Source organism: Urtica dioica, chromosome 9 (assembly GCF_054948205.1).
Source record: "Urtica dioica subsp. dioica isolate 48M chromosome 9, U.dioica_male_clone48M_v1_H2, whole genome shotgun sequence".
Lineage (NCBI taxonomy): Eukaryota > Viridiplantae > Streptophyta > Magnoliopsida > Rosales > Urticaceae > Urtica > Urtica dioica.
This window is the reverse complement of record NC_142764.1, coordinates 12,104,802-12,130,457: the sequence shown is the minus strand read 5'-3', so window position 1 is coordinate 12,130,457 and position 25,656 is coordinate 12,104,802. Positions and strand designations below refer to the sequence as shown.

The 25,656-nt window shown below is 35.4% G+C and overlaps 2 protein-coding genes and 1 pseudogene across 2 annotated transcripts; 2 read left to right on the top strand and 1 right to left on the bottom strand.

The window, feature by feature from the left end:
• Positions 1-4,174: 4,174 nt before the first annotated feature.
• LOC149384972 (putative LRR receptor-like serine/threonine-protein kinase At1g56130) lies at positions 4,175-12,791 on the bottom strand. Its single transcript, XM_089625698.1, has 24 exons — positions 12,344-12,791; positions 9,307-9,493; positions 9,153-9,224; positions 8,963-9,034; positions 8,640-8,711; positions 8,469-8,540; positions 8,265-8,336; positions 8,109-8,180; positions 7,953-8,024; positions 7,797-7,871; positions 7,591-7,665; positions 7,434-7,505; positions 7,236-7,301; positions 7,002-7,064; positions 6,880-6,924; positions 6,745-6,806; positions 6,257-6,639; positions 5,980-6,175; positions 5,705-5,851; positions 5,491-5,609; positions 5,192-5,402; positions 4,881-5,112; positions 4,652-4,802; positions 4,175-4,558 (listed from the first exon to the last, which is right to left on the bottom strand). The coding sequence occupies exons 1-24, from the start codon at positions 12,474-12,476 to the stop codon at positions 4,250-4,252; spliced, it is 3,030 nt and encodes a 1,009-aa protein (XP_089481824.1). The 5' UTR covers positions 12,477-12,791; the 3' UTR covers positions 4,175-4,249.
• A 7,744-nt stretch (positions 12,792-20,535) lies between these two features.
• Positions 20,536-21,246, top strand: LOC149384971 (uncharacterized; annotated as a pseudogene).
• Positions 21,247-23,450: 2,204 nt separating this feature from the next.
• Positions 23,451-25,250, top strand: LOC149384970 (uncharacterized). Its single transcript, XM_089626212.1, has 3 exons — positions 23,451-23,577; positions 24,265-24,482; positions 24,954-25,250. The coding sequence occupies exons 1-3, from the start codon at positions 23,451-23,453 to the stop codon at positions 25,248-25,250; spliced, it is 642 nt and encodes a 213-aa protein (XP_089482338.1).
• Positions 25,251-25,656: the final 406 nt, after the last annotated feature.

Genomic DNA, 25,656 nt, shown 5'->3' with positions numbered 1-25,656 from the left:
TCTGTAGAGAGATTCCATTTCATCTTTCATGGCCTTGAACCATTTCTCAGATTCAGCACTGCTCACTGCTTCCTTGTAGGTCATGGGTTCCTTCATTTCTATCTTCAATGCAGATGTGAAGGCATAAGTACGCATTTCTGAGTATACATTATAACTATATCTCTGAGTGGGCTTAGGAACTCTCTTGCTCCTGTCTCTGACCAGCTTATATGACTGTGATGAGGCTTGGTCTTCATTATGCATATCAGACCCTTGGCTGTCTTGAGCTTGAAAATCAGAGTTCCTTGTAGGACTCAACTGTTCACTTGCTGAGGAAGACCTATTTGCATTTGACCCCAGCTCCACCTGGTCCAAGTTTCCTTCATTTTGCTCTACCTGATGAGGCACTTCACTCCCAGCCTGGAGTTCAATGGTGGTCTCAATGGAGCTTGTGGCAGTGTCTTCAGAACTTGTTCTTGTCTCAACATTTCTGAAACATGGAAACTCAAATCATTAAATACCACATCCCTACTGATAATGGTCTTGAACCCAGAGCCATCCCTAACCCAAAGCTTGTACCCTTTCACTCCCTGATGATAACCTAGAAAGATACACTTAAGGGATCTAGGTTCAAGCTTCCCTATACTCTGATGTGCATATGCAGCACAGCCAAATGTTCTAAGGTTACTGAGGTCTGGTGGCTTGTTGGTCCAGATTTCTTCAGGTGTCTTGAAGTCTAGGGCACTAGAGGGACATCTATTGACAAGGTAAGCAGCAGTAACTATGGCTTCACCCCAGAAACTCTTAGACAACCCTGAGCTAAAAAGCATGCATCTGGCCTTATTCAAGAGGGTTCTATTCATTCTCTCAGCTTCCCCATTCTGTTGAGGAGTCAACCTAACAGTCCTATGTCTTTGGATACCTTGGCTAGCACAATAACTATTGAACTCCTCACTACAAAACTCAAGACCATTATCAGTTCTAAGGGTTTTTACCTTTCTATCAGTGAGGTTTTCTAAAAGGGTTTGCCACTCTCTGAACTTACTAAAGGCTTGGCTCTTATGTTTCAACAAATATATCCAAACTTTTCTAGTAAAATCATCAATGATAGAAAGGAAATAAGAGTTACCTTCATGTGTGGACACCTTGGCAGGACCCCATAGATCATAATGAACATACTCCAGTGGGTGCTTAGACTGATGTTTGCCAATGGTGAACTTGAGTTTGTGTTGCTTTCCCAGTATGCAGTGCTCACAGAACTCCACCTTGCTGACCTTCCATTTGCCTAGGAGATGTTGATCACACGTCACTTGAAGACCCCTGTCACTGATATGCCCAAGCCTGTTGTGCCATAGCATGGCATTTTTGTCTTCAGTGCTTGCTGCTAAGGCAGTTTGACCAGTGAGAGCTTCTCCAATCAGGTAGTAGAGCCCTGATATTTTCTGGCCCCTTATAGCCACAAGTGACCCCTTACATATCTTCATGGAGCCATTCTTGATGATGTTGGTGTAGCCTAAGTCATCCAAAACTCCGATGGCGATCAGGTTTCTTTACAGCTCAGGCACCAATCCCACATCAGTAAGGATCCTTATTGCACCATCATGCATCTTGAAGCTGACTGAGCCTACACCTGTGACGTGACAAGTCTCATTATTCCCCATCACCACCTTGTCTCTTCCTTGTTCCTTGAAGTCTCTTAGCCATGCCTTGTTGTTGCTCATATGGAAAGTACAGCCTGAGTCAAGATCCACTCAGAATCAGATCTTTCATTTACCACTGAGAGGACTTCGCCATTGTCATAGCCTTCTCCAAGGTTGGCAGAGTCAGTGGTTTCTTGGTTTGATGTGATGGGTTTAGAAGCATTCAGATTCTTCTTGATCCAGAAGTAGCATTCCTTTTTTATATGGCCAATCTTGTTGCAGTGATAGCATTTCTTGTCAGCATTGGGGTTTGGTGCCTTGGTGGAGTTAGCTGACTTGTTACTGGACTTGTTCTTGCCCCTCTCTTTGTTAGTGGATCTTGATTGGCCTCTGCCCCTGGCCATGTGATTCTCACCATCACCATGCTTGTCAGCTTTGATCTCTAGGGCTCTGGATTTGAGAGCAGAGATCACCTCCTCCAAAGTGATAGAGGATCTTCCATACTTGATGGCTAGCTTGACTTCTTTATACATGTCAGGGAGAGAATTCAGGATGATGATGGCCTGATTGTCATCACTCAACTCTTCTTTATCTCTTGAGTTAGCCAGCTCGATGTTCATTTTAAGGAACTCATCAAGATTTTGTTCCAGGGACTTAGCTGTGTCCATCTTGAAGCCAAACAGCCTTTCCTTCAGGTAAATCTTGTTGGATAAAGACTTTGACTGGAAAAGTTCATCCAGTTTCCTCCAGATCTTGGATGGTGTGTCTTCTTTATCCACGAGCCTTATGATCGAGTCTGACAGATGAAAGATTATAGTACCTGTGGCTGTTTCAAGCATCTCATCCTTCTGATCTTCTGGAAAATCAGGTGGCCACGTCACCAGATCTGTGATGACTCGCAGAAATTTTTGTTGCGCGAGGAGAGCAGAGATCTTGCGTCTCCAGATGCGGAAATCGCCGGTGCCGTCGAATTTGTCGATATCGATCCTCATTGCCGAGAAATTGTTCCACTGCAGGGGATTCCCTGTAGATCTCTCTGGTTGCATTGAGGTCGACGAGTCTTCTTGTTCAAGCCTTGCGCCCGATGGCAATTGAGCTACGCCGTCGTTGTCCCTGTCCGGATTCTGGTTATGCGTTCCCTCCAGTGTTGCGAATCAAGCAGCGATCCTCGATCCACGAAGATCGTCAAACACGAACGCCAAAGGTGAGCCTCGCTCTGATACCACTGTTAGAAATAAGATCAACACCAATTAGGCAGTATTTGCACCTAGCTTGATCTACACGCAACACAGATGAACCAAAACACAAGATAAACAATAAAGAAAGAAGAACACCGGATTGTTGACGAGGTTCGTCGTTAACAAGCCTACGTCCCCGCGAACTCCTTCAGGCAAAGGTAGTCCGATTTGCACTAATCACCAAGAACAAATACAACCGTACAATCCACACTTCCTCTGAGTTCGATCTAATGCAAACACACATTCGAGCTCGGCTTTTCTCTCCCTAAGAATCTCACTCAGAGCTTGCCTCTTTCTCTCTCTAGTGTTTTTCAGATCTAAAACTTTCAATTGTTTGTTACATTCACATTCCAACGAAAACCAGAACTTAAATAACTTCATAACAGACTTGTAACTGCCTTCATCCTCAGCATCAATCCCAGCCGTTGAAGATCTTCTAATCCTCGCCATTCACTTGTCCACGTCACTGAGCACGACTTCACACCTGGCAAAGATTCTGATGTAGCTTTAAGGCCCGTTTTCCTTTGTAACTTGTTCAGCACGCTACAGTTGTAGCTGAATACAACAGTATTTATGACACACTAGATATAAACGACAATATATTCTATTGTGTATAAGCGTAAACGCCACATAACATGCACAAGGGTGAACGACACGTAATTGAGACCGAGTCTTCTCTAACAATTTTACACAACCACATTCATAGGCAGTTGGGCTTAGAGGCTTTAGAATTAGTGGTGGTCATGTGGCCTTCTTTTTCTATAGAAGATAGACTTATATAGTACGTGTGGCTGTGTAATTTGAAAGTGTAGGAACATTATGGTAGATAGAAGGTCAACCAAAATCAGATTAAGGCGAAGGCGATTAAATGGTTTCAAGAGTTTAAGGAAAGCGAGGCTACCGAAATTGGGGTATTGGTGGAGATTTTAATGAAACTCTTTGATGAAGATTTGGCCGCTACACAAATTAGAACTCAACGACCCTTCTCTCTAAAATGGCCGCTACACGTGGTTGGCTTGCTCCTAGATTGAGCTATTCCTCTTCTCATAAGGTTGGCACGTCTTGTTCTCATTTTGCCACCAAGAATCGCACGTCCACGAGGTTTCCGACCACTTTCCCATTACCATCAATACTTTTCCGACGAATTGGGTCCGGGTCCTTTCAGATTTGACAATTCGTGATTAAACAACATATAATTTAAGAATACAATTACTGGGTCAGCATTGAGGGGCAAGGCAAAATTCATACATCATGATCTACATAACACAAAAAAACTGGCTAGAACAAAATTCATACATCATGATCTACATAACACACACACACACACCAAAAAGGAAAGAAAAAAAAGAGACTCGGATCATATTAGCATAGGGAAGAGCAGGATGAAGTCTCTCAGTCACGTTGATGGCTACTGGGATTGGATGAGTCAACAGAAGTATCTGCGGTTTCAGTGGTAAAGAGACTAGAAGTGTCCTGGAAATGCAAGTCGGTGAGGTAACTAGGCTTTGAACAAGCAGTGTCAACTTCGATATCTCCAGAGACCATCCCAATCACGCGCGACATTGGCGGCCTCGCCCACGGCGACGCTTGAGTGCACAGAAGCGCGATTCTTATCAATCGGATTGCTTCGCTTTCATCAAATCCCGATAGTTTTGGATCGACTAAATCCAACTCCTTGTCGTTTTCGTGCAGCGTCCATGCCTAATGTATATACATAAAAGAAGAAAAAAAACAGTTAGCATGGCTAGAGATGGAATGTAGCTTTGATGCTAAAGATATTTCTTTTTTTTTTACCCATTCAAGGATATAGATCTTCTCATCATCGAAACTACTACAGAAATTGGGCCGGCCGCTGACAATCTCTAGAGTAACGACACCAAAGCCGAAAACATCAGCCTTTTCGGTCAAGTGCCCTCGTAATGCGTATTCTGGCGCCAAATAGCCTCTGCCCAATTAATCAATCACAAAAAGTGAGTACCTCATTACAACTTATTTCACAGAATAGCGATAAACGCAGGCTTACATGGTCCCAGCAACTCGTGTGCTGACATGTGTCTTCGTGTCGTCGCAGAGCTTTGCCAATCCGAAATCTGATATTTTTGGGCACAGAGCAGCGTCGAGCAGAATATTACTAGCTTTGACGTCACGGTGCACGATTTTCGGACTCGATTCTTCATGGAGATATGCTAGTCCTCTTGCCGTTCCCAGGCATATATTGAAACGCGTAGCCCAGTCCAGGTGTAGCTCACTCTCTCCTGAAAACGCATTTTTTTTGCAATGGAACTTGTCATAATATTAACAACATTTCAAACTGTGAGGGAATTCATTGCTTACCAAACAGTGCTCGATCAAGACTACTATTTTCGAGATATTCGTAAGCCAGGATTCGTCTATCTCCTTCTACACAACACCCGTTCAGTTTCACTAGATTTCTGTGTTGCACAACAGATATCGTCGCAATTTCCGCTACAAATTGACTCCTTCCATGATTAGACGCTACCGAGAGTTGTTTGACAGCCACGACATTCCCGTCTTGAAGCGTACCCTGTGAAATAAAGTACAAATTTAAATCTTTAGCCCGGTTTAATTCTCATTAAAGTTTCAAAACTTTTTCCGCAAATGCGCAGGTTCACCTTGTAAACACTCCCAAACCCCCCTTCCCCGATTTTGTTTGAAGATTTGAAGTCATCTGTGGCAGCTTTTATTTCAGACAATGTATATACTTTTACTTGGGAGCCTAAACCAAGAATCACTGCACGTCGAGGCATTAGTATAACACTCCATTAAAAAATTTGAAACAAATTGACTGAAAAAAAACAAGAATTGAATTTTGAGACACGATTTTACCTTCGTCACTGTTATCAGATTTTCTTCTTATGTAGTAGTAATACAATGCAGCTAAAAGCACGAGGAAAACAGCCGTGACAGAAATCGTAACGCCAACAATCAGACCTGTCTTATTCCTCTCTAACTTCGAAAATGTTGGCGTGAAATCTGACCCACAAAACAAAGAATTTTTCTGAGTAAACATCACAGCATTATAACTTACATTAACTACTAAAAATAATAATAATAATAATAATAATAATAATAATAATAATAATAATATTAATATTGAGTACCAGAAGCTGCATGGAGAGCTGCTATCAAGGGGCCATAGTAACCTTCCTTGGGTATACAACAAGTTCCTTTACCGGCCCAAAACAGATGGATTTCGAGATAATTTTCCGTCACAGTAATGTTGAATTTCTTCACGATTGCTTTCTCTACCCCGCCCGCCTCCGCTGCAATCTCAAAGTCCCTTTGCCTCAAAATTCCCTGCAAAAGAAAAAAAAAAAAAAGCGTCAACGACCTTAAGACAATGTGTTCTCTATGAAGCATTGTAGTGAGGACTATTACCTGAATATAGATATCAAATATACGGCGTGCAAGGCCGGCCCACTTCTGCGAGTTCCGATTCGGAAATCCTATTTCGGCGAAGTGCAAGGTCACGGTGTAATTCCCATTCACGAGACCGAGTCCGTAGTAACGCAGCGATCCTGGGCACATCCTCGCGGTGCGGAAAAGCTCGGGGCCTTCTCTGCTTCCGGTCACTTCTGCCCTTGTGCCTTCGATGTCAAGCTTCCCCGTTCTGTCCGCAAACAATCCCACCTTGCTCACTGCCCACCTCTTGTCGGTCACGTAAAACTTAGCTGGCCCTAAATACATCTCTTCCCCTTCATACACTATCCCGGTTTTCCCTTTCATTTCTGGTCCCCCACATTTAATCGAGAAGCTTGAATCTGTGGGATTCATTTGAATTAAACTGGCAGCTGTGTCTCTATGTGTAAATAAATAGAGGATCCTAAATGTATCAGACAATAGTTTTTGGGTGAATTTTTACTTACAGAGTGGCTTGTCTCTGTTGCAAGGAAAGTTTCTTTGGAGACACTCAAGCCCATGAAGAATTCTGCAAGATAATACAAGGGTTAAACCTGATCAGGATAACATTGATCGTGATGTGTTGAGATTTTTGAACTCACGAGTTGTTTGAGCCATCTAAAATGAAGTTGTTGGCTACCAAGTTCCTGCATGAACTCATCTGATCAGGATTTGTGATTTGTGATTAAATTAGCGACGGTAAAGAAAAAAGAACGAGGCGTACAGTTGGGAGAGTGAGGAAACCCATGAGGGTAAGCGACCCGATAGGTAATTGTAAGAAAAATCTCTGCACACAGATACCAAAAGTAAGCATACGTTATCAGATAAATCACATATTAAATAAAATGGACAGTTAAATAGTTCTAATATTATCTCCTGCCAGGCTGTTGTTACTCATGCTGGAACATTCTCGAGGATCAACTTCTCGTTAGTACAAGGTCGTGATAAGAGAACTTACATATTCTGAAGCTTGTCATTCAATTGATTCGGAAGTGTACCAGTAAGACTATTGTTTCCTAGAATCCTACACAAAAAGAAAAATTCCATATAAGATTCAGGTGGGCTTTGAGAGTTGGATTATATAGGTTAAGAATACTTAAATTCACAAGGAAAAAACAAAGATACAAATAACCAGAATTAGTACTGTTTTATTTACAAGTAAGTGAGGTTAGGCATCATGAAAAACGAGCTTGGGACGTCCCCTGTTAAATTGTTGAAACTCAAGTCCCTGCACATATATTCAAACCAAGCCTGAGAAACAATGAGAGTGAGAAACACTTTTCCCAATCGGTTTCCTTGGACTTCCAACTTACAATTTTTCTAGATGTTGAAGTTCTTTTATATAATAAGATGGAAGCTTGTCGCTTATCATGGCATTTCTGATAATTCTGCAGAATGCAAAAAAAAAAAAAAAAAAAAGGTAGAAAATAAAAAGGCAGACACACACACACACAAACCGAAAATTTTAAATAAAAAATTATATACAGCAAGTCAATGGATGAGTATTTTATTATCTTACAACTCTTTTAAATTCGTCAAGTTTCTGACAAAACCAAGACTAGAGCTGCTGCCAATATATACGTCACTGATCCGCCTGCCAAGTAAATGTAAAATTTAAGTTTTCTAGAAAAGATACAGAGATAACAAGTGAGAGGTCAAGTAAATATATACTCACAAGGATGTCAGTGAGGTTAACTGAGAAAAACTCGATGGTATAGGACCTTCAAAAGAGTTTCCTTGCAATCTCCTACAATATCATACGAAAACTCATCATACGGTTGTTTGTTACATTTTTGTATCATCATCGTGTGCAATAAACTATTGTACTCACAACTCCGACAAGTCTTTCCAGTTCCCAATGAAGTCCGGTATCTTCCCTGAAAAGGGACTGTCTGTTGTGTAGCTGATTTTCAATCACATCAGGTAATAGAATTTTAAAAAACTGAAAAGCAAAATTTAAAAATGCTCAGTTGGGTCTTATTCTTACAAGGCTCTCATGTTCCGAAGCTTTGCGAATGTTTGAGGGATTTCTCCACTGAGTCCACAACTGTCTATGTATCTGTCGAAATCAGAATTGATTATTAGTGGACATATTTGGATGATTCCAACGATTACTTTTCATGGTTTAGGCAGGAAAAGAATGAAAATATAACTTTTAAGTATATAGAACACTCTTCTGAAAAATACTTACACAAGCGCAAGATTTGGCAGATTACCAAGTTCTGGAGGGAGTGTTCCAGTGAAGTTATTTGACCCCAAGGCACTGTAACACATTGATAATAATTCGCATGTCAGTAAAGTGACCGTCAATGCAATGTCGATACATTTCATTATCCTGTATACAAGTTGCAAAATGCCTTACATCATAAACAGATTCTTAAGGTTTCCAAGCTCCTTTGGAATGGTTCCATAGAAATCATTGTGAGAAACAGACCTGGAAGAAATCAACGGTAGTGTAAAAAATCTTCCAACACACACTTTGTTTATTCGGAAACATGTTTGCTGTATAGAAAAGAAATTTGAAATACAACGATTTCCAGTGGTCAAATATTGTTTCAAGTCAACCATGATCGATATTTCAGAATCACTAGCATTGTTTCATGGTTAAAGTGAATAGAGTTTAGAATGCGAGAGAAAAAAAATAATAAAAAAATAAAATATAATAAAATAAAATTCTTCACTTACAATATCCCCAAAGCAGATAAATTCCCAAGGAATGCTGGCAAGGTGCCAGTAAAATAGTTTAAGTCAATCTTGCTACACACAAACGAACATCACTGAAAACTCTTAGTGAAAAGTAAATAAGAAGATCACCACCAGACTAGATAATCTCAAAATTGAGATACCAAGGAAAAAAGACTGAGAAAATCCGTACAAGTAAAAAAGGTACTTGAAAGCTGTAACCTCCTCAGGAATCTCTCCATGAGCGTCCAAAGACTGAACTCTCCTGTATTACAAAAAACAAATTACAGACAGTGTGTGTGACATAATATAAGTAAATTGAATAGATGGATAGAGAGCATATATACAGGTGGGTAATGTGGCAAGTGGTGTTGTTGTTGTAAGTGCAGTTACATTTAATGCTCGGATTGTTGTCTTTGTGTTCAACGTCTATTGTGTCGTCTATGGCCGATCCACTGCACGGCTCTCCGCTGATGTTCCACTTCGGGTTTGCTTTTACATTCCATTTCTCGAATATTATATTCAACGCTCTAACTGCATATGCATAAGTACGTTGTTTGGCATTCCATCACAAAGTTATGACACTACAAAAGAAAGCACTTTGCGCCACAAATATAATATATATCTTAACTGACATTCCATCACAAAGTTATAACACTAGAAAGAAACAACACTATTGCACAAAGCTACCAGCAATATCGCATGAAGAGATTGCACGACGGAATTTCTGTCGTGCAATGTATTCATTCAGAGCGTCTTTTTTGTCACAGAGATTTGACCTAGGGCGTGCACGGTCCGGTCCAAAACCGGTCAAAAAAACCAGACCGGACCGCTCAAAACGGTCCAAAAAATCCAAACCAGACCAAACAAAAAAACTGTGAAAACCGGACCGGATCGGACCGTTTTGAACGGTCCGGTCCGGTTTAAACCGTTTTGAACTGTTAGGACTGTTTTGTACCGTTTGAACCCTTTTACATAATTAAAAAAAACCATTAATTTTCCACAAAAACAAAAAACATATAATCATGTACGGGAGGGAAACACATGAACAAATGCCTAATTTGACTAGTTGTATATTAATTTATTTTTTTCATTTTTTTTAAATAAACCTATCCGGTCCGGTTTAACCAAAAAATCGAACCGGATCGTTTGTAATGGTAGACCGGACCAGATGAAAAAAAAAAACAGTTTTAAACTGAACGGCGGTCTAAAAATCACTAGTTTGATCCAGTTTACGGTTTTTACGGTTTTTTTTGCTGCGAGCTACTGAGAACTAGAACAGTTTTAACGTTTTGCGCAACAGGAAGCGGGTTTGCACGGAAGATCACGTGTAAGTTGTGGTTTTCGTGCAAATATATTATACTTAGAAAATGGAATATGAATTACTCTGCATTCATGTTGTGCACAATGTGGTTGATTAGCTTTGACTTTTTCAGTTGAATGTCGCAATAGCATTTAAATAAAACGTTGAATTTGTTAACCGAGCAGATGATCTTACAAAGTTTAATATACTTCTCCGCTATGTTTAATATACTGACCATGTTTGCCTGAGTTTGTTCCAATTCAACTAGTCAAACTTCAAACTATACTTTTCAGAAATCTATATCTGGATTCTGGACCATAGATTCACACTGATCTGTATTAAAAAAAGTAAACGGAAAAAGAAAAGTGTGCACGACTAGTTTTCAATAAGTCCTACTCAAAAAAAAAAAAAAAAGTTTTCAATAAGTGGACCCTAACAATAACACCGTGTTGGTAACGAAGCCCATGTGGGGTTTGTTTGACAACGCTACACTTGGAATCTTAATTTAAAAAATATTAAATAAAAGCCATAAAACCAGCAGTGAAGCGGTGGGTGGGTATATGATATATCCAAATTCCAAATAGACAACCCAATTCAACGCCATCATTACATCTTTAATATTTTATTATTTAATACCATAACCTCTTCCCCTAGCCAATGATGTCTCTATAAGAGAGAGACCTCTTACATTAATCTGGTTTAAAAAAAGGGAAAATATCAACATAATCCCATCAGTTTAATCGAAATGCACGATTTATACTCTCAGTTTTTAGAAATATCAGACATATCCTTTCAGTTTAATATAAATGACATATGTCTCTCCTAAAAATATGTTATATTTCAAATACCACCCTTTTCGTTTATTTTTTTACAAAAATAATTTGAATTCTCCTAAATAGCCTTAATGAAATAATTTTTTTATTTTCTATATTATATATAAAAAAAATTTAAATTAAAAATTTCCTTTATAAAAAGTTAAGGATTTTTATTTATAAGAGAAGTTTTAATTTTTTTTTAATAAAATAGTAAATAAATATTTATTCTATTAGGGGTATTTTGAAGAATTCAAATTATTTTTTGTAAAAAAAATAAACGAAAGAGGTGGTATTTGAAATATAACATATTTTTAGGGGAGATATATGTCATTTATATTAAACTGAAATGATATGTCTGATATTTCTAAAAACTGGGGGTATAAATCGCGCATTTCGACTAAACTGAAGGGATACTGTTGATATTTTCCCTTAAAAAAACTATATGATGGTCAAGAAAACAAACTTTTAGGTTGTGTTTGGTAGTTAACTCAAAAAGTTTTTGTTTTCTATTTTCTAATTTTTGTAGTTATATTGAAAAATTATTTTGCAGTTGTTTTCAAAAAGTTGTTTGATACAGTTTTCATTTTTGTTTTTGAGAAAGTGAAAAAACTGAAAAAAGTGTTTGGTATAGTTTTCATTTTTGTTTTTGAAAGAATGAAAAGAGAAGATGAGAAGAAGGAGAAGAGAAGAGAATAAATTTTTTTTCTTTCTAAAAACATCTTTTATTTGTTTTCAGTTTTATTTATTTTTTTACAAAACAACTTCAAAATTTTTTGAAAATTTTTTCCGGAAAATTAAACCAAACACATTTTCGTTTTTTGTTTTCAAATTTTTCAACTCAAAAACAGTTTTTGAGAGGAGAACCAAACATGCCCTTAAGTTTTGACGAGACACAAAAGGGCAAAATAGTTATTATTCGGAGATAAAAACGGAGATACATAAAACAGTTTTTATTTTTGAAATTGTGAACTGGTACTTTATTTGTATTCGTATAAAAATCTCTATTTTTATCACAGTTTTTATTTATGAGTACTTGAGTAGATCTACTCTCTTCCTATTTATGGTTATGAAGTGTGGGTTTTTCATGTATTGTATAGTATAATTATAACACTAAACTCTCTTCACCAACCAAACTAATATTTAAAACCGCAAACCCCAGCTGTATATTCACACCTTAAAAAAAAAAAAAAAAATTACATTGACAACGACCTCAAATAGGATTACGTGGTGAAATTAAGGAGCGAAGAGGGTAATTGAGGTAAATACCTTCAAGAGGGTCTGTGGTGGCGTTCTGAGCTTTGCATTTCTGAGGAAACAAGGCCAGTGAGAAGAAGAGGAAGAAGAGACGAGAACAACAATTCCACGAAAACCCATTTGCAAATCTTTGCTTATTCACCATTCTGATCCTTGTATATTCGACCCTGATTGTTCTATTCTCTTTGGCAGCAATGGCAGCAAATTTAGAGGAACATGGTGTTTGTTTAGTCTTTGGATCCTTTGCTGTGAGGGCTTTGGGGCGAAGCTTCTCGCTCGTTTGTTTTCTTTAATAGACTAAGTGAGGTCGATATCAAGATCGTTGATAGCAACTAAAGTTTATGGAAATTGTGGAAGGGTTTTATAAATAATGGTAATTACTCCTCTGGTATATTATATTCAATCAGTCTTGGTCATTTATTTTTATGGAGGCATTCTTTTCAAGACATATTTTTGTAACTTCCAAATTATTAGTATTTGATTATTGAACGAGTTGTCAACTGGTGATATGATATTGTATTTTTCTGCGTGCGAACCACACAATAATCTTTGTCGTCACTCTCTTTCTATTTCCTTCAATTATATACATTGCTCCTCTCTTATGCAGAGTTATTGCTCAATTGCAAAGAAGACAAGGCAGGTACAAGTTGTAGGGAGAGGGACTCCGATCGACCCTTCATAAACTACTGTAGGGACTCCTAGTAAATAAAAAGACAAAATGAAGGAGATAAATGCAAAATCTATGGGACCCTCAAATCTTAGCAATAATTTTTGTTTTTGGTCCCAAAATTCAAAAAAAATAAATAAATAAATAACTAATTTTTTCATATATATATTTTAAGATATTGCAGCTAAATTAATAATCGCTTCGATCGAAAAAAAAAATAATAATAATCGCTTAAACATGATATTCCATGATCCATCTCGAGTCTGCGATAATCTTGCAACGACGTAACCTCTCCCAGCTCATTCACCCTATTTGTTTTGGGCATATTTATATATATATATATGAGCTCATATAGATAAAATTTAGGACTAACGTATTTTTCTGACGTAAAAAATTGTATTCGATAATGCTATTAATATAAAGACATTAATTTATTTTAATAATTGAAAAAAAATTGCACTAAATTCATTTGATATAGTAATTGAAAGCAACTAATTCAAAAGTTAAGGATTTTTATTCAAAGATTTTTCAAAAAATTAACTAATTCAGTGACCTAGACTAAGAGATTTGTTAAATAGTCAATATTTAGTAAATTTTAAGTAAATAACCATTATGGTGACATGGCATGACGTGACATATTTTGGTAGGTTTCTGATTTCCAGAATTTTCATTTTGTTTTCATGTTAATAATATGTATTTTTAGGCAATTTTTAATTTAAATATTATATTCGGCAATTTTTGTTTAGGCAATTTAAAAAAAATTGAATTTTATATTCAACACTCTTTGTTTAAAATTTGAGTATTATTTTCGAAAAATTTTGTTAAAAATCTAAATCATAATATTAATAAGAATATTTCCCTATTGATTAGTAATTAGTTATGGAATTACGTGGATTTATTCTATATTGGTGTAGAATATATTCAAATTGAAAGGGCGGTCAAAATTGAATTGTCTTGTGATTTTGGTACATATTTTCTTTCTTTTTTGTTCATGTTCTTGTTTTACTAACGTTATAATTTGTGCCTTATCTTGTTATACTGACATTCTAATTTCGAAATGTACAGTTTGTCACAACTGTTGGATCATCGTTTTCACTTGTTGAATCGGGTCGGTATGTATTTTCTTCATCATTAACAAAGTTTGATTACATCCTGCTTTCACAAATTTACAATTATTAACATCCATTAATGATTTTTTCTGTAGTGAAATTGTTTTGAGTGTCAATGATTTGTATCTAGTATAGCATCATCGTCACTTATAAATCAGGATGAAAACAATTTTGATTTCTAATTTTTTTTTATATGATGTTCATAATTTGAAAAACATTCCTATGAATTTTGACGTTAATGTCAATAACGTTTTTGTGCGTAAATATGTTCTTGTTTCTGTCATGAGTATAATTGCAATTAGAAATAATTTTCAATTCATGGTCCAAAGATCTAGTAAAACACGCTATTGCATTGTTTGTTTGAATCTTGAATTCATGGAAGATGAACGTCTCAGTTTGTTCAAAATCGGGATTGTGGGTCATAAGGACAATTTTGAAAGAGCATACTTGGTATGAAAAATCCATAGTTCATAAACATAAGCAAGCATCTCTCGGTAATTGGCAAATTTATTAAAGATTATTTTAGGGGTTCAAAGGCCAATCAAATCACTCTCATGGGTGTTGCTGAAATAAGTTATTTCAAATCATGGAAGGCTCGTGCAGATGTGCTGAAGAAACTGCGTGGAGAATTTGAGAAGTCATAGAGTCATTTACCCATAGTTTATGAAATGATAAAAGAGAGAAACCCAAGCAAACATTTTATGTTTACGTAAATTTTCGTAAATATTTGTAAATCTTTTTTTTACAATATACATTAAGTGATATGTACAATTATTAACTGTTCAGGTTCATACACGGTTACTGAAATTGACGATGATGGAATTTTTAAGTATTTTTTCCTAGCATTTGGGGCTTCAGTTCATGGATTTCAATTCTGTAGGCCGGTATTTCCATAGACCGGACTTTTCTTATAAGAAAAGTCGCTCGGTACGTTACTCTTGGATACCGCTCAAGATGGGGTCAATCCTTTGTTTCCCTTAGCTTTTGGTATTGTTGACTCCGAGAAGGAAAAATATTGGAAGTAGTTTATGATAGGGTTGTACAAAACCGAACCGAAATTTGGAGCCACGTCAGCTAACCGAAATTCGGATTCGGATAACCGATCCGGTTTACAAAACTGGACCGGATATCGGATTTGATTTTGGGAAAATCTGGATATCGGATATTTAACCGATTTTTTTTTAATTAAAAATAAATATATATATTAAAACAAATTTATGTCACTATTATTAACACATGATGGTCAAGTTGTCATAGAAGAACAAACTTCTCATATATCAACTCATACTGCTACTATAACTTGATTATGTGATCTATAAAGGTAACATACAAATTCAATTGTTGTATGGTTTATTATGATCATTAGGGTAGTAATTTTAATTTTATATTATGATATTTACATGTGCAGGTAGTTGGAGACGAGTGTCCTTTTGAATTTTATTTTTTTTACTCAGTTTTAGATTATGTATTGTCATTTTGGAGCTTTATAAGAGTCGTTTGTATTCGTTTTTTGAATTTTTACAAACCGGATTTGGATTTTAGAAACTGGATATCCATTTTATAAAACTGGATATTAAACTGGATCTGAAATTTTACAAACTGGATAACCGAATTTTAAAAATTGGATACTGGACTGGATACTGGATTTAAGAAACCGGATAACCGAATATTCGGAACCGAATTTCGGTTTTAGACTAAATTGGACCGGATACTGGACCGAGTTTTTAAAAATCGAAAATTCGGATTTGGATACTAAAACTGTCAAAAACCGAACCGAACCGATCTAATTTCACCCCTAGTTTATGATGCATATTAGAGCTGTATACAGTGTGAGAAAAGACTTGGTCATTGTTTTGGATAAGAACTCGACTATTCCTAAGGCGGTCTACAAGGTATTCCCGGAAGGCAAATTTGATATATGTATGCAACATTTTGTGGGGAAATGTGAAGAAAAAATCTTGAGTTGTAGTCACGGAGAAAATTTCTGGGGGTAGGAGGTTTGATGTGATAACAACAAATATTTATGAGTGTTTAAATGATTTCTTGCGAGAAGATAGATGTTGGTCAGTGGCATGTTTGGTTTTGAGTTATCAAAATCTTTTTCAAGATTGGATCAACAAAAAAAGGAGCTTATTCCAAAGATGCATTATGATTTTACCGCAATTGGATTCAAGATGTTTTTTTTATTCTCAACAAGACGCTTGAACTATGAATGTAAGTTTACACAATATTGTTTTAATTTATGTAAAATTATGTTAATGGCTATTTACATCAGTTAATATATGTCAATACATGACATATTTACTGTTATGAACCAGTTTGAAGTTGTTGCTAGAGCAATACAAAGGACTGTTGATATTGATAATTGGATTTGCACATGTTGTAATTGGAAACTAGAAGAATTCTCATGATCACATGTGTGCTGCTCTATAGCGTAGGAATATGAGGCATATTGACTTTGTACCGACATACTACAGAAAAGAAAGCTACATTGCCACATATGCTCAAGATTTCTTTTTAATTTATCACGAAGGTGACTGGGAGTTGCCACCTGAAGCTGAAGTGATAAAGTCGTGTATTCTTAAACGTCAAGCACAGAGGCCCAAAGAGATGAGGTATCGGTCCAAGGCCGAATTATTTCACCCATACCATCACCGTTATTACAAATGTGGTCAGATGAGTCATAATAAAACAGGATGCAAAGTTTAGAATATTGTTTTTTTTTTCTAGCTTATATTTTTCATTTACGTAATTCATAACAAAAAAAAATATTGTTTGGCTTTTATTGTTGATCATTTTTTTAAAGTTATGCGCCATTACCTTTCTCATTTGTACTTGTTATTCAGTTATTTAAAAAAATTGATGTTCGGTCACTACATTTACAAATTTCTATGTCACTAATACATATAACAATTATTTATGAAATTATGTAAATAACTCATTTGCACAGTTTGACAGTGTATTTTATTGGACTAAAATATGTAAATAACACAAATAGTTTTAGTTTCTAATTCGTTCTTGTCTACGGGATGCTGTAAATTTTATTAACCATTTACACAAATTAATATTTTCAACTGGTTTTAATATTGGACCTGAAATAAGGGTGGTTATTGAATAAGGGCTAACACAGTATTCAAAAATCACAAATATATACATGTGCTCGTCATCAATATGAGCACATGTAATAACACATATGCTTTGACAATAGCTAAACCAAATAATAATAAGTTTGATAAAGAAAAAACTAATATATAAACCAAATATTAATAAGTTTGATAAACCAAAAATCATCTAATGAGTCTTAATCGTCAATGCCTAATGAAAACAAAGGATGGCTGCTTTACGTGACGTCGGTGTTTTCTTGGCCTTCTTTTCGGTGGTGTATGTATGGTATTTTTATTGTGGCGGATTAACGATAAACTCTATTTGGCCAATCATTGACCAGAGGTGGAACCTGTACATTCTTTTCATTTTTATGGAGTCTTTTATAGACTAGTTGAGGTACTTCTGCCATTTCTACCTCTTCGGCTTTGATAACCTGTGGAAGTTATACAATTTGAGTGTTTTTAACAATGATGTTGATAACGTTATCTATCGCAAATACTCAATCATCTTGCAACCTCTTTAATTCTGCCTGTGATAATTTATAATCAATATACGCAAATGACATCTATATTAGTCATATTTTTTTTAGTTCTACTTACCAAACTGTAACTTGATGATTTTTCTATTCCAATCAAAGGTGAAATTTCCTAAAATGAATCGACCTTTCATAAGGATAAATTACCACTAAGCGAACATTCAAATTTAAGAGGGGGCAAACTGTCTGAACTAAAAACAAATTTGGGTAAAAGTTAAAAAAGAATTTGTAAAGAGTCAAAAAAATAATTTAATTCAAAATAAGCTTCTACAAATTTTGAATATAATTTGTAACCATAAAAAATAAGAACAATAAATGTTTACTTTTAAAAATATTAAAGAATTAATGGTTACAAAAAATATTAACTAAAACATTAAGTACTAATTATTAAATTATAATGGACAAACATAAAATAGAAGGACAAAAACACAATATAATAAAAAGTTAGGAGGGGCAAAGGCAAGGCCCTTCTCCCATTTGATGCAGCAGAAATTTTGCTAATGAGATAAATGGACTACGATTGTTGATTCGACGCACGAATATTCAATCGAAGAATCTTCCTCCATCTATTGATTCGCTCATGAATACTAGGTCTCGGGCATCAAATCGGGTCCTCACAACAACACACGAATTTGGGGATAAAAACACAAAGGTTTTAATTTTTTTTTTTCATTCATAATCTATTTTTTTTTACAAAACAAGTCATCAAGATTTATAGATGCATCTTGTGACCATTCACATCCCTAAAACTGAATAATTAAAAATTAATAAAGACTCTTAACAAACATTAATAAACGAAATTAAAAAAACTAATAATGAAACAAAACGGACAGAACACAAAACGTCATTTTGAAAGCCTAAACGTCCGAATTAGGCTTAAATGCTGAGATCCCACTATGTAGGTCTTGTTTACTAGGACGTTTCTACTCAGAAAACACTCTTCTTTTGTCCGTTTCTGCGATCCCAACTTTCCAGACTCTTTTGATCTGCATCACCATTCATGCACGTCTCCTACAAACTATAAGGAAAAATATAAGAGAGTCAAAATTATTTATCGAGCTTGTTGGTTTTTTTTTTTTTGGGAATTATATATTGTGTTTGAAGGTCAAAACATAGTTGTAGGGCAAAAATAGGTAGTGAGAATAGAGACACACGTGTATCAATTTGGGTCTCTTTTCATTTTCTACAAGGTTCTCTAATGAAAATATAATCTAAATTCTAGTTTACATTTTTCTTATTTTCCTTAAAAAAAATAATTCAATTCAGCTATACGAGAAGAGCGGTTTTCATTTCCTACCTGAATTTCTATTTAGTTAGATCCATAATGTTTGTACAGTGACAAGATGCACACATAATATTAAATGAAGAAAAATAAACGATGCGTCAAAAGAAAGACACAAAAAATGGTTATCCCAATTTGATGCAATGTCATTTATGTTTGGGGAGTTTTATCCTGATGAAAATGAAATTAATCAATCAATAAATAGTAAATAGCACACGTCGGTCTCATCTGAATCATCACGTATTCGGAGTAATTTTTTTCTCTCAATATTATCAGTGAATTTCAACTCAGACACTCTCTAAATATAAAATAAAGATTTGTAACTAATTAGGTCACTTTAAACATGTGATTTTGGATCTAGCCTGCGTTTGACAATTTTTGGGGATATAGCCAAATGGCTTATGTGGCAATAATTAAGGTCTGATTCGTCCTTATTTATTAACAAATTCGTCACTTTCTCTCTCATATTTTTTTCAAATATTTTTTTTTTTGCATCAAAACTTCAACAATTCGTATTTTTTTCATACGAACTCAAAATTGAGTGATTTCAGATCCTACCAATTCGTGGCATCGAGATCTTCAAAAATAGACTCATTGTGTTTAATGAAAAATTATGTTTAATGTATCATATTTACGTTTCCATTTATTTTTTTGATAATTTCAAAAAATATCAGTTATTTCCATATTTAAGGTATTAACGTGATTTTTCTACATCTATGGTATTAAACATGATATTTCATCAAACACAATGGATCTATTTTTGTAGATCTCAGCGTCACGAATCCGTAGGATTTGGAATCACTCAATATCGAGTTCATATGAGATAGATATGGTTTTTTGAAGTTTTTATGTAAAAAAAGTGTAGGAAAAAAAATAGAAGAGAGAAAATGACGAATTTGTTAATAAATAAGGGCAAATCAGACCTTAATTATTGCCACATAAACTTGTTGGCTATTTCCCTAAAAGTTGTGAAACGTAGGTTAAAAACAAATTTCATAGTTTCATTTTGGCTATTTTGCTACACTGCCCTATTTTCTATACACATGTTTGTCATATCTATATTTTTCTATCATTTTCACAATTATTTTCTATAACTTTTACCATAATTATTTTTCTATTTTCCTGATTATACTATAATATATATATATATATATATATATATATATATATATATTCTGTAAGAATCGTCATCATCTGATTTTTTTTAACACATGATGATTACTTTATATGCATGATATTATACTCATTATAATAATAATTTTTTTTATTGCACATGCCTTATATATAAGTATATACACGTCAGTTATATATGTACGCATTATAAAAATATGCATGCAGTATCATTTTCTTTTTATACGAATATAATTGATATGTCTTTTATATCTCAGTACCTATCAATAATATATATATGTGATAATTATAGCAATATGTTCTCTCTTCTTTTTAATGTTCATTAATAATAGGAATTTATTTCCATTACTCATTATAATGTTCATTATTATAGTTATGGCAAATATCGCGAAACTCGAGTTTGTGGCACTCGATATCTCGGGGAAGAATTATCCCTCGTGGAAACTAGATGTTGAGATCCATTTGGATGCCAAAGGGCTTGGAGATACAATTAAAGAGGGGAATAAGGCATCAATCCAAGATAAGGCCAAGGCCATGATTTTTCTGCGCCACCACCTCCATGAAAGTCTAAAGGCGTAGTATTTAACTGGGAAAGAGCCTCATGAATTAATTATGGATCAATTTGAAAGACAGGTTTGATCACTTGAAAATAATTATGCTGCCAAAAGCTAGATACGATTGGATTTATTTGAGATTGCAAGATTTTAAAGGTATGAGTGATTATAACTCAGCAATCTTTAAGATCGTTTCAGAATTGAAAATGAGTGGTGAAAAAATCACGGATGATGATATGCTAGAAAAAAAACATTTTCGACCTTTCATGCAACGAATGTACTTTTGCAACAACAATACCGTGAAAAAGGCTTTAAAAAGTATTCAGAATTAATTTCATGCCTTCTTGTGGCTGAGCGAAACAGTGAGCTACTTTTGAAAAACCATGAGGCTCGGCCAACTGGTTCCGCCCCATCACCTGAAGTGAATTGGGCAAATCACGGGAAATATGAGAGGGGACAAAGTTATGGTCGTGGCCATAGTGGTGGTCGTGGTCGAGGTCACAATAATTATCTCCGAGGTCCTTATAATTAGAATTTTTCTCATCCCCAAAAATGGAACAACAATAAGCAAGGAAAAGAAAGTGGTGTTGCAAATCCTCCAATGCATATGGTCATTCTTTATCATCGTTGTGGAGCGAAAGGGCATTTTGCGCGTACATGTCGCACCCTGAAACATCTCGTCGAGTTATATCAAGCTTCAATCAAGAATAAAGACAAAAAATGTGGACACCAATATGACTCTCGCCACTGATGATATTGAAGCTAATCACACTGAAGGAAAAATTGCATCCAATGAGGATTTTTTTGGCGATCTTGAAAATATTTTGGAGATAGGAGGCAAGGATGGAGATGGACACTTGGATGCATCTGATTTTCACGTAGAGCATATTTGAAGCTTCCATTTACTGGGGATCATCATTTTAATGTTTTCTTTTATTCAGTCTTGTAGTTCTCAATCATCTCTCATTTTGCAGTATCAGACATTAATTTTTATTTTTATTAGTTATTGATGTAACTTTTTTTCTGCGTGTTTTTCAATAAAGAATATGGATTTTTCCCAGCAGTCACTTGGGTCCAAGTTTAATAGCCATGATATATGCCTCATAGATTGTGCTACAACACATACAATCCTACAAGATCGAAAATATTTTGTATCCCTCATTATGAAAAAGGTCAATGTTAATACAATTTCTGGCTGTGCAAATTTGATTGAAGGTCTGGGAGAGCCAATATTGTTTTACAAAGAGGAACAAAATTTGTTATAGAGAATGCACTATTCTCAAGTAAGTCTCAAAGAAATTTGTTGAGCTTTAAAAACATCCGTAAAAATGGATATCACGTTGAGACTATAAGTATGGATAATGTTGAATATCTATACATTTTAATCATTGTAGAAGGTGAGAAATGTGTATTGGAGAAACTACCTTCTTTTTCTTCTGGCTTATATTACTCAAACATTAACACATTTGAGACTCATGTTGTTGTAAACAAAGAGTCAACAAGCCCAAACCCTTTTTGTATATGGCATGACCGGTTAGGCCACCCCGGATCAAATATGATGCGTAAAATAATTGAAAACTCATTTGGGCATTCATTAAAGACAAAAGAGATTCTTCAATTTAAAGAATTCTCATGTGCTGCTTGTTCTCAAGGAAAACTAATTACGAGACCATCACCAGTTAAAATTATGATTGAATCACCGTTGTTTGTAGAACGTATTCAAGGAGATATATGTGGGCCTATTCAGCCTCTATGTGGACCATTTAGATATTTTATGATTTTGATTGATGCATCAAGCAGATGGTCACATGTATGTTTATTATCAACTCGTAATCTGGCATTTGCAAGACTACTTGCTCAAATTATAAAGTTGAGAGCACATTTTCCAGATTCTGCAATTAAGACGATACGCCTTGATAATGCTGGTGAATTTAGGTCTCAGTCATTTATAAATTATTGTATGGCTAGTGGAATAACAGTTGAAGAGCCAGTTGCTCATGTGCATACACAAAATGGTCTAGCAGAATCCTTTATAAAACACCTCCAGTTAATAGCTAGACCATTACTTATGAGAACAAAACTTCCTGTTTCAGCATGGGGACATGCTATCTTACACGCAGTAGCACTTGTACGCATCAGGTCATATCTTGTCACAAATTCTCCCCATATCAGTTGGCTTTGGGCTAGGAACCAAATATTTCCCATCTTAAAGTTTTTGGATGTGCGGTTTATGTCCCAATTGCTCCGTCACACCTTACTAAAATGGGACCTCAAAGAAGATTGAGAATATATGTTGGGTATAATTCAGCTTCTATTATTAAATATCTTGAACCAATGACAGGAGATTTATTTACAGCAAGATTCGCTGATTGTCATTTTGATGAAGCAATGTTTCCAACATTAGGGGGAGAAAGTACAAAGCTGTTAAAAGAAATACCATGGAAAAACTCGTCATTAACTCATTTCGATCCTCCAACAAAGCAATGTGAACTTGAAGTTCAGAAGATCGTTCATTTGCAAAATATTGCCAATCAATTGCCGGATGCATTTACTGATACAATATGAGTTACAAAGTCTTATATACCAACTGCAAATGCTCCTATTCGAATTGAAGTTCCTAAAGAACAAATTAGTGCAAATAATAGTAAGCCACAATTAAAGCGTGGTAGGCCAATGGGTTCAAAGGATAAGAATCCTAGAAAAAGAAAAGAAGCTTTTGATCAAAATGACCAAAATATGGAGGCAAACAAAGAACCCGAATATGTGATAGTTGAAGAAATCTCGGTAGAGGATAAAGGACCTGAAAATGTTGAAAATGATGAAATCTCAATGAGCTTTACCACATCGAGAAAAATATGGGACCGTAAAAATACTTTTCGTCGACAACGTTTTTTCATACAATATTGCAGTAGAGATAACTGCTCTAGATGATGAATTGGAACCAAGATCTATCGAAGAATGCAAACAAAGAAGCGATTGGAAGTAATGGAAAGAGGCAATAGAAGTTGAATTGAATTCACTTTCCAAACGTGAAGTTTTTGGACCTATAGGTAAAACACCTACGGGTATAAAGCCAGTGGGGTACAAGTGGGTTTTTGTGCGAAAACGAAGTGAAAATAATGAAGTAGTGAGATACAAGGCACGACTTGTCGCACAAGGTTTTTCCCAAAGACCTGGAATTGACTATATGGAAACGTATTACCCCGTGGTGGATTCGATTACCTTACGGTATCTTATGAGTTTGGCAGTTCATCAAAGTTTAGATATGCTCCTAATGGATGTTGTTACAGCATACCTATACGGCTTATTAGATAATGAAATTTACATGAAAATCCCTGAAGGATTAAAAGTGCCTGAAGAATATAGACACTTCCAAAATATGTGCTCGATAAGGAAAAGTCTTTATATGGCTTAAAACAATCAAGGCGAATGTGGTATAATCGCCTCAGTCAATACCTTTTAGAAGATGTGTATAAAAATGATCGTATATGTCCATGTGTTTTCATTAAAAGATTTGGATCTAAATTTATCATAATTGCCGTATATGTAGATGATTTAAATATCATTGGATCTCTTAAAGAGATTATGGAAACATCGAATTATTTGAAAAAGGAATTTGAGATGAAGGATCTTGGGAAAACAAAGTTTTGTCTTGGACTTCAAATCGAACCCTTGAAGGATGGAATATTTATTCATCAATCAGCTTACACCGAGAAAATATTGAAGAAATTTTATATGGACAAAGAACATCCTTTGAGTACCCCACTGGTTGTAGATCGCTTGATCCTATGAAAGATCCATTTCGACCTCATGAAATTGAAGAGGAACTTCTTGGTCCTGAAGTACCATATTTAAGTGCAATTGGAGCATTGATATATCTTGCTAACAATAAAAGACCAGATATTTCTTTTTCAGTAAGTTTATTGGCAAGGTTTAGTTCGTCTCCAACACGTAGACATTGGAACAGTGTTAAACATGTATTTCGATATCTTCAAAGATCTATAGATAAAGGTTTATATGCTAACAATTCTGGTCATCAGTTAATTGGTTATGCAGACGCATGATATTTACCCGATCCACACAAATGTAGATCTCAGACAGCAATTTGTTTACTAGTGGTGGTACTGCGATTTCATGGCGCTCTACAAAACCGACGCAGCTACTTCATCAAATCATTCAGAGATCATAGGGATTCATGAAGCAAGTCGAGAATGTGTTTGGATTTGATTGGTCACTCAGCACATCCAAGAGACATGTGGATTATCTTCGACAAAGAAGACACCGAATTTGGTGTATGAAGACAACAATGCATGCATTGAGCAACTGAAGCGAGGATACATCAAAGGAGACCAGACGAAACACATTTCTCCAAAGTTATTCTACACACACGATCTTCAACAAAACGGTGATATCGATGTTCAACAGATTCGATCAACCGATAATCTGGTGGACGTGTTCACAAAGGCATTACCCACATCATCATTTGAGAAGCTGGTTCACAAGATTGGAATGCGACGACTCCGAGAAGTTAAGTGATGTTGTCTTCAGGGGGAGTAACACGCGTTGTACTCTTTTTCCTTTACCAAGGTTTTATCCCATGTTGGGTTTTCCTGGAAAGGTTTTAACGAGGCAGCTTAAACTCAAATGTGTGTTATGATGACAATGACATCCAAGGGGGAGTGTTATAAATACCAAGATTTGTGGATGTCAATTGTGTTAGTCAACTATTGGCTTTATGACTGATATCAATCATCTCCTTGTAATCTTCTTTTGATTTATTCTTGCCCTAATTGTATTCTTATAAACCCTATAAATAGAGGATGAAAAGACTCATTGTAAATACACTCAAGCAATAACATTCTCCATTTCCCTCTCTCAAGCTCTCTTGCTCTTTACTTTATAACAATTTCTTGTTTTTAAAAATTAAATTAAGTGAAATATG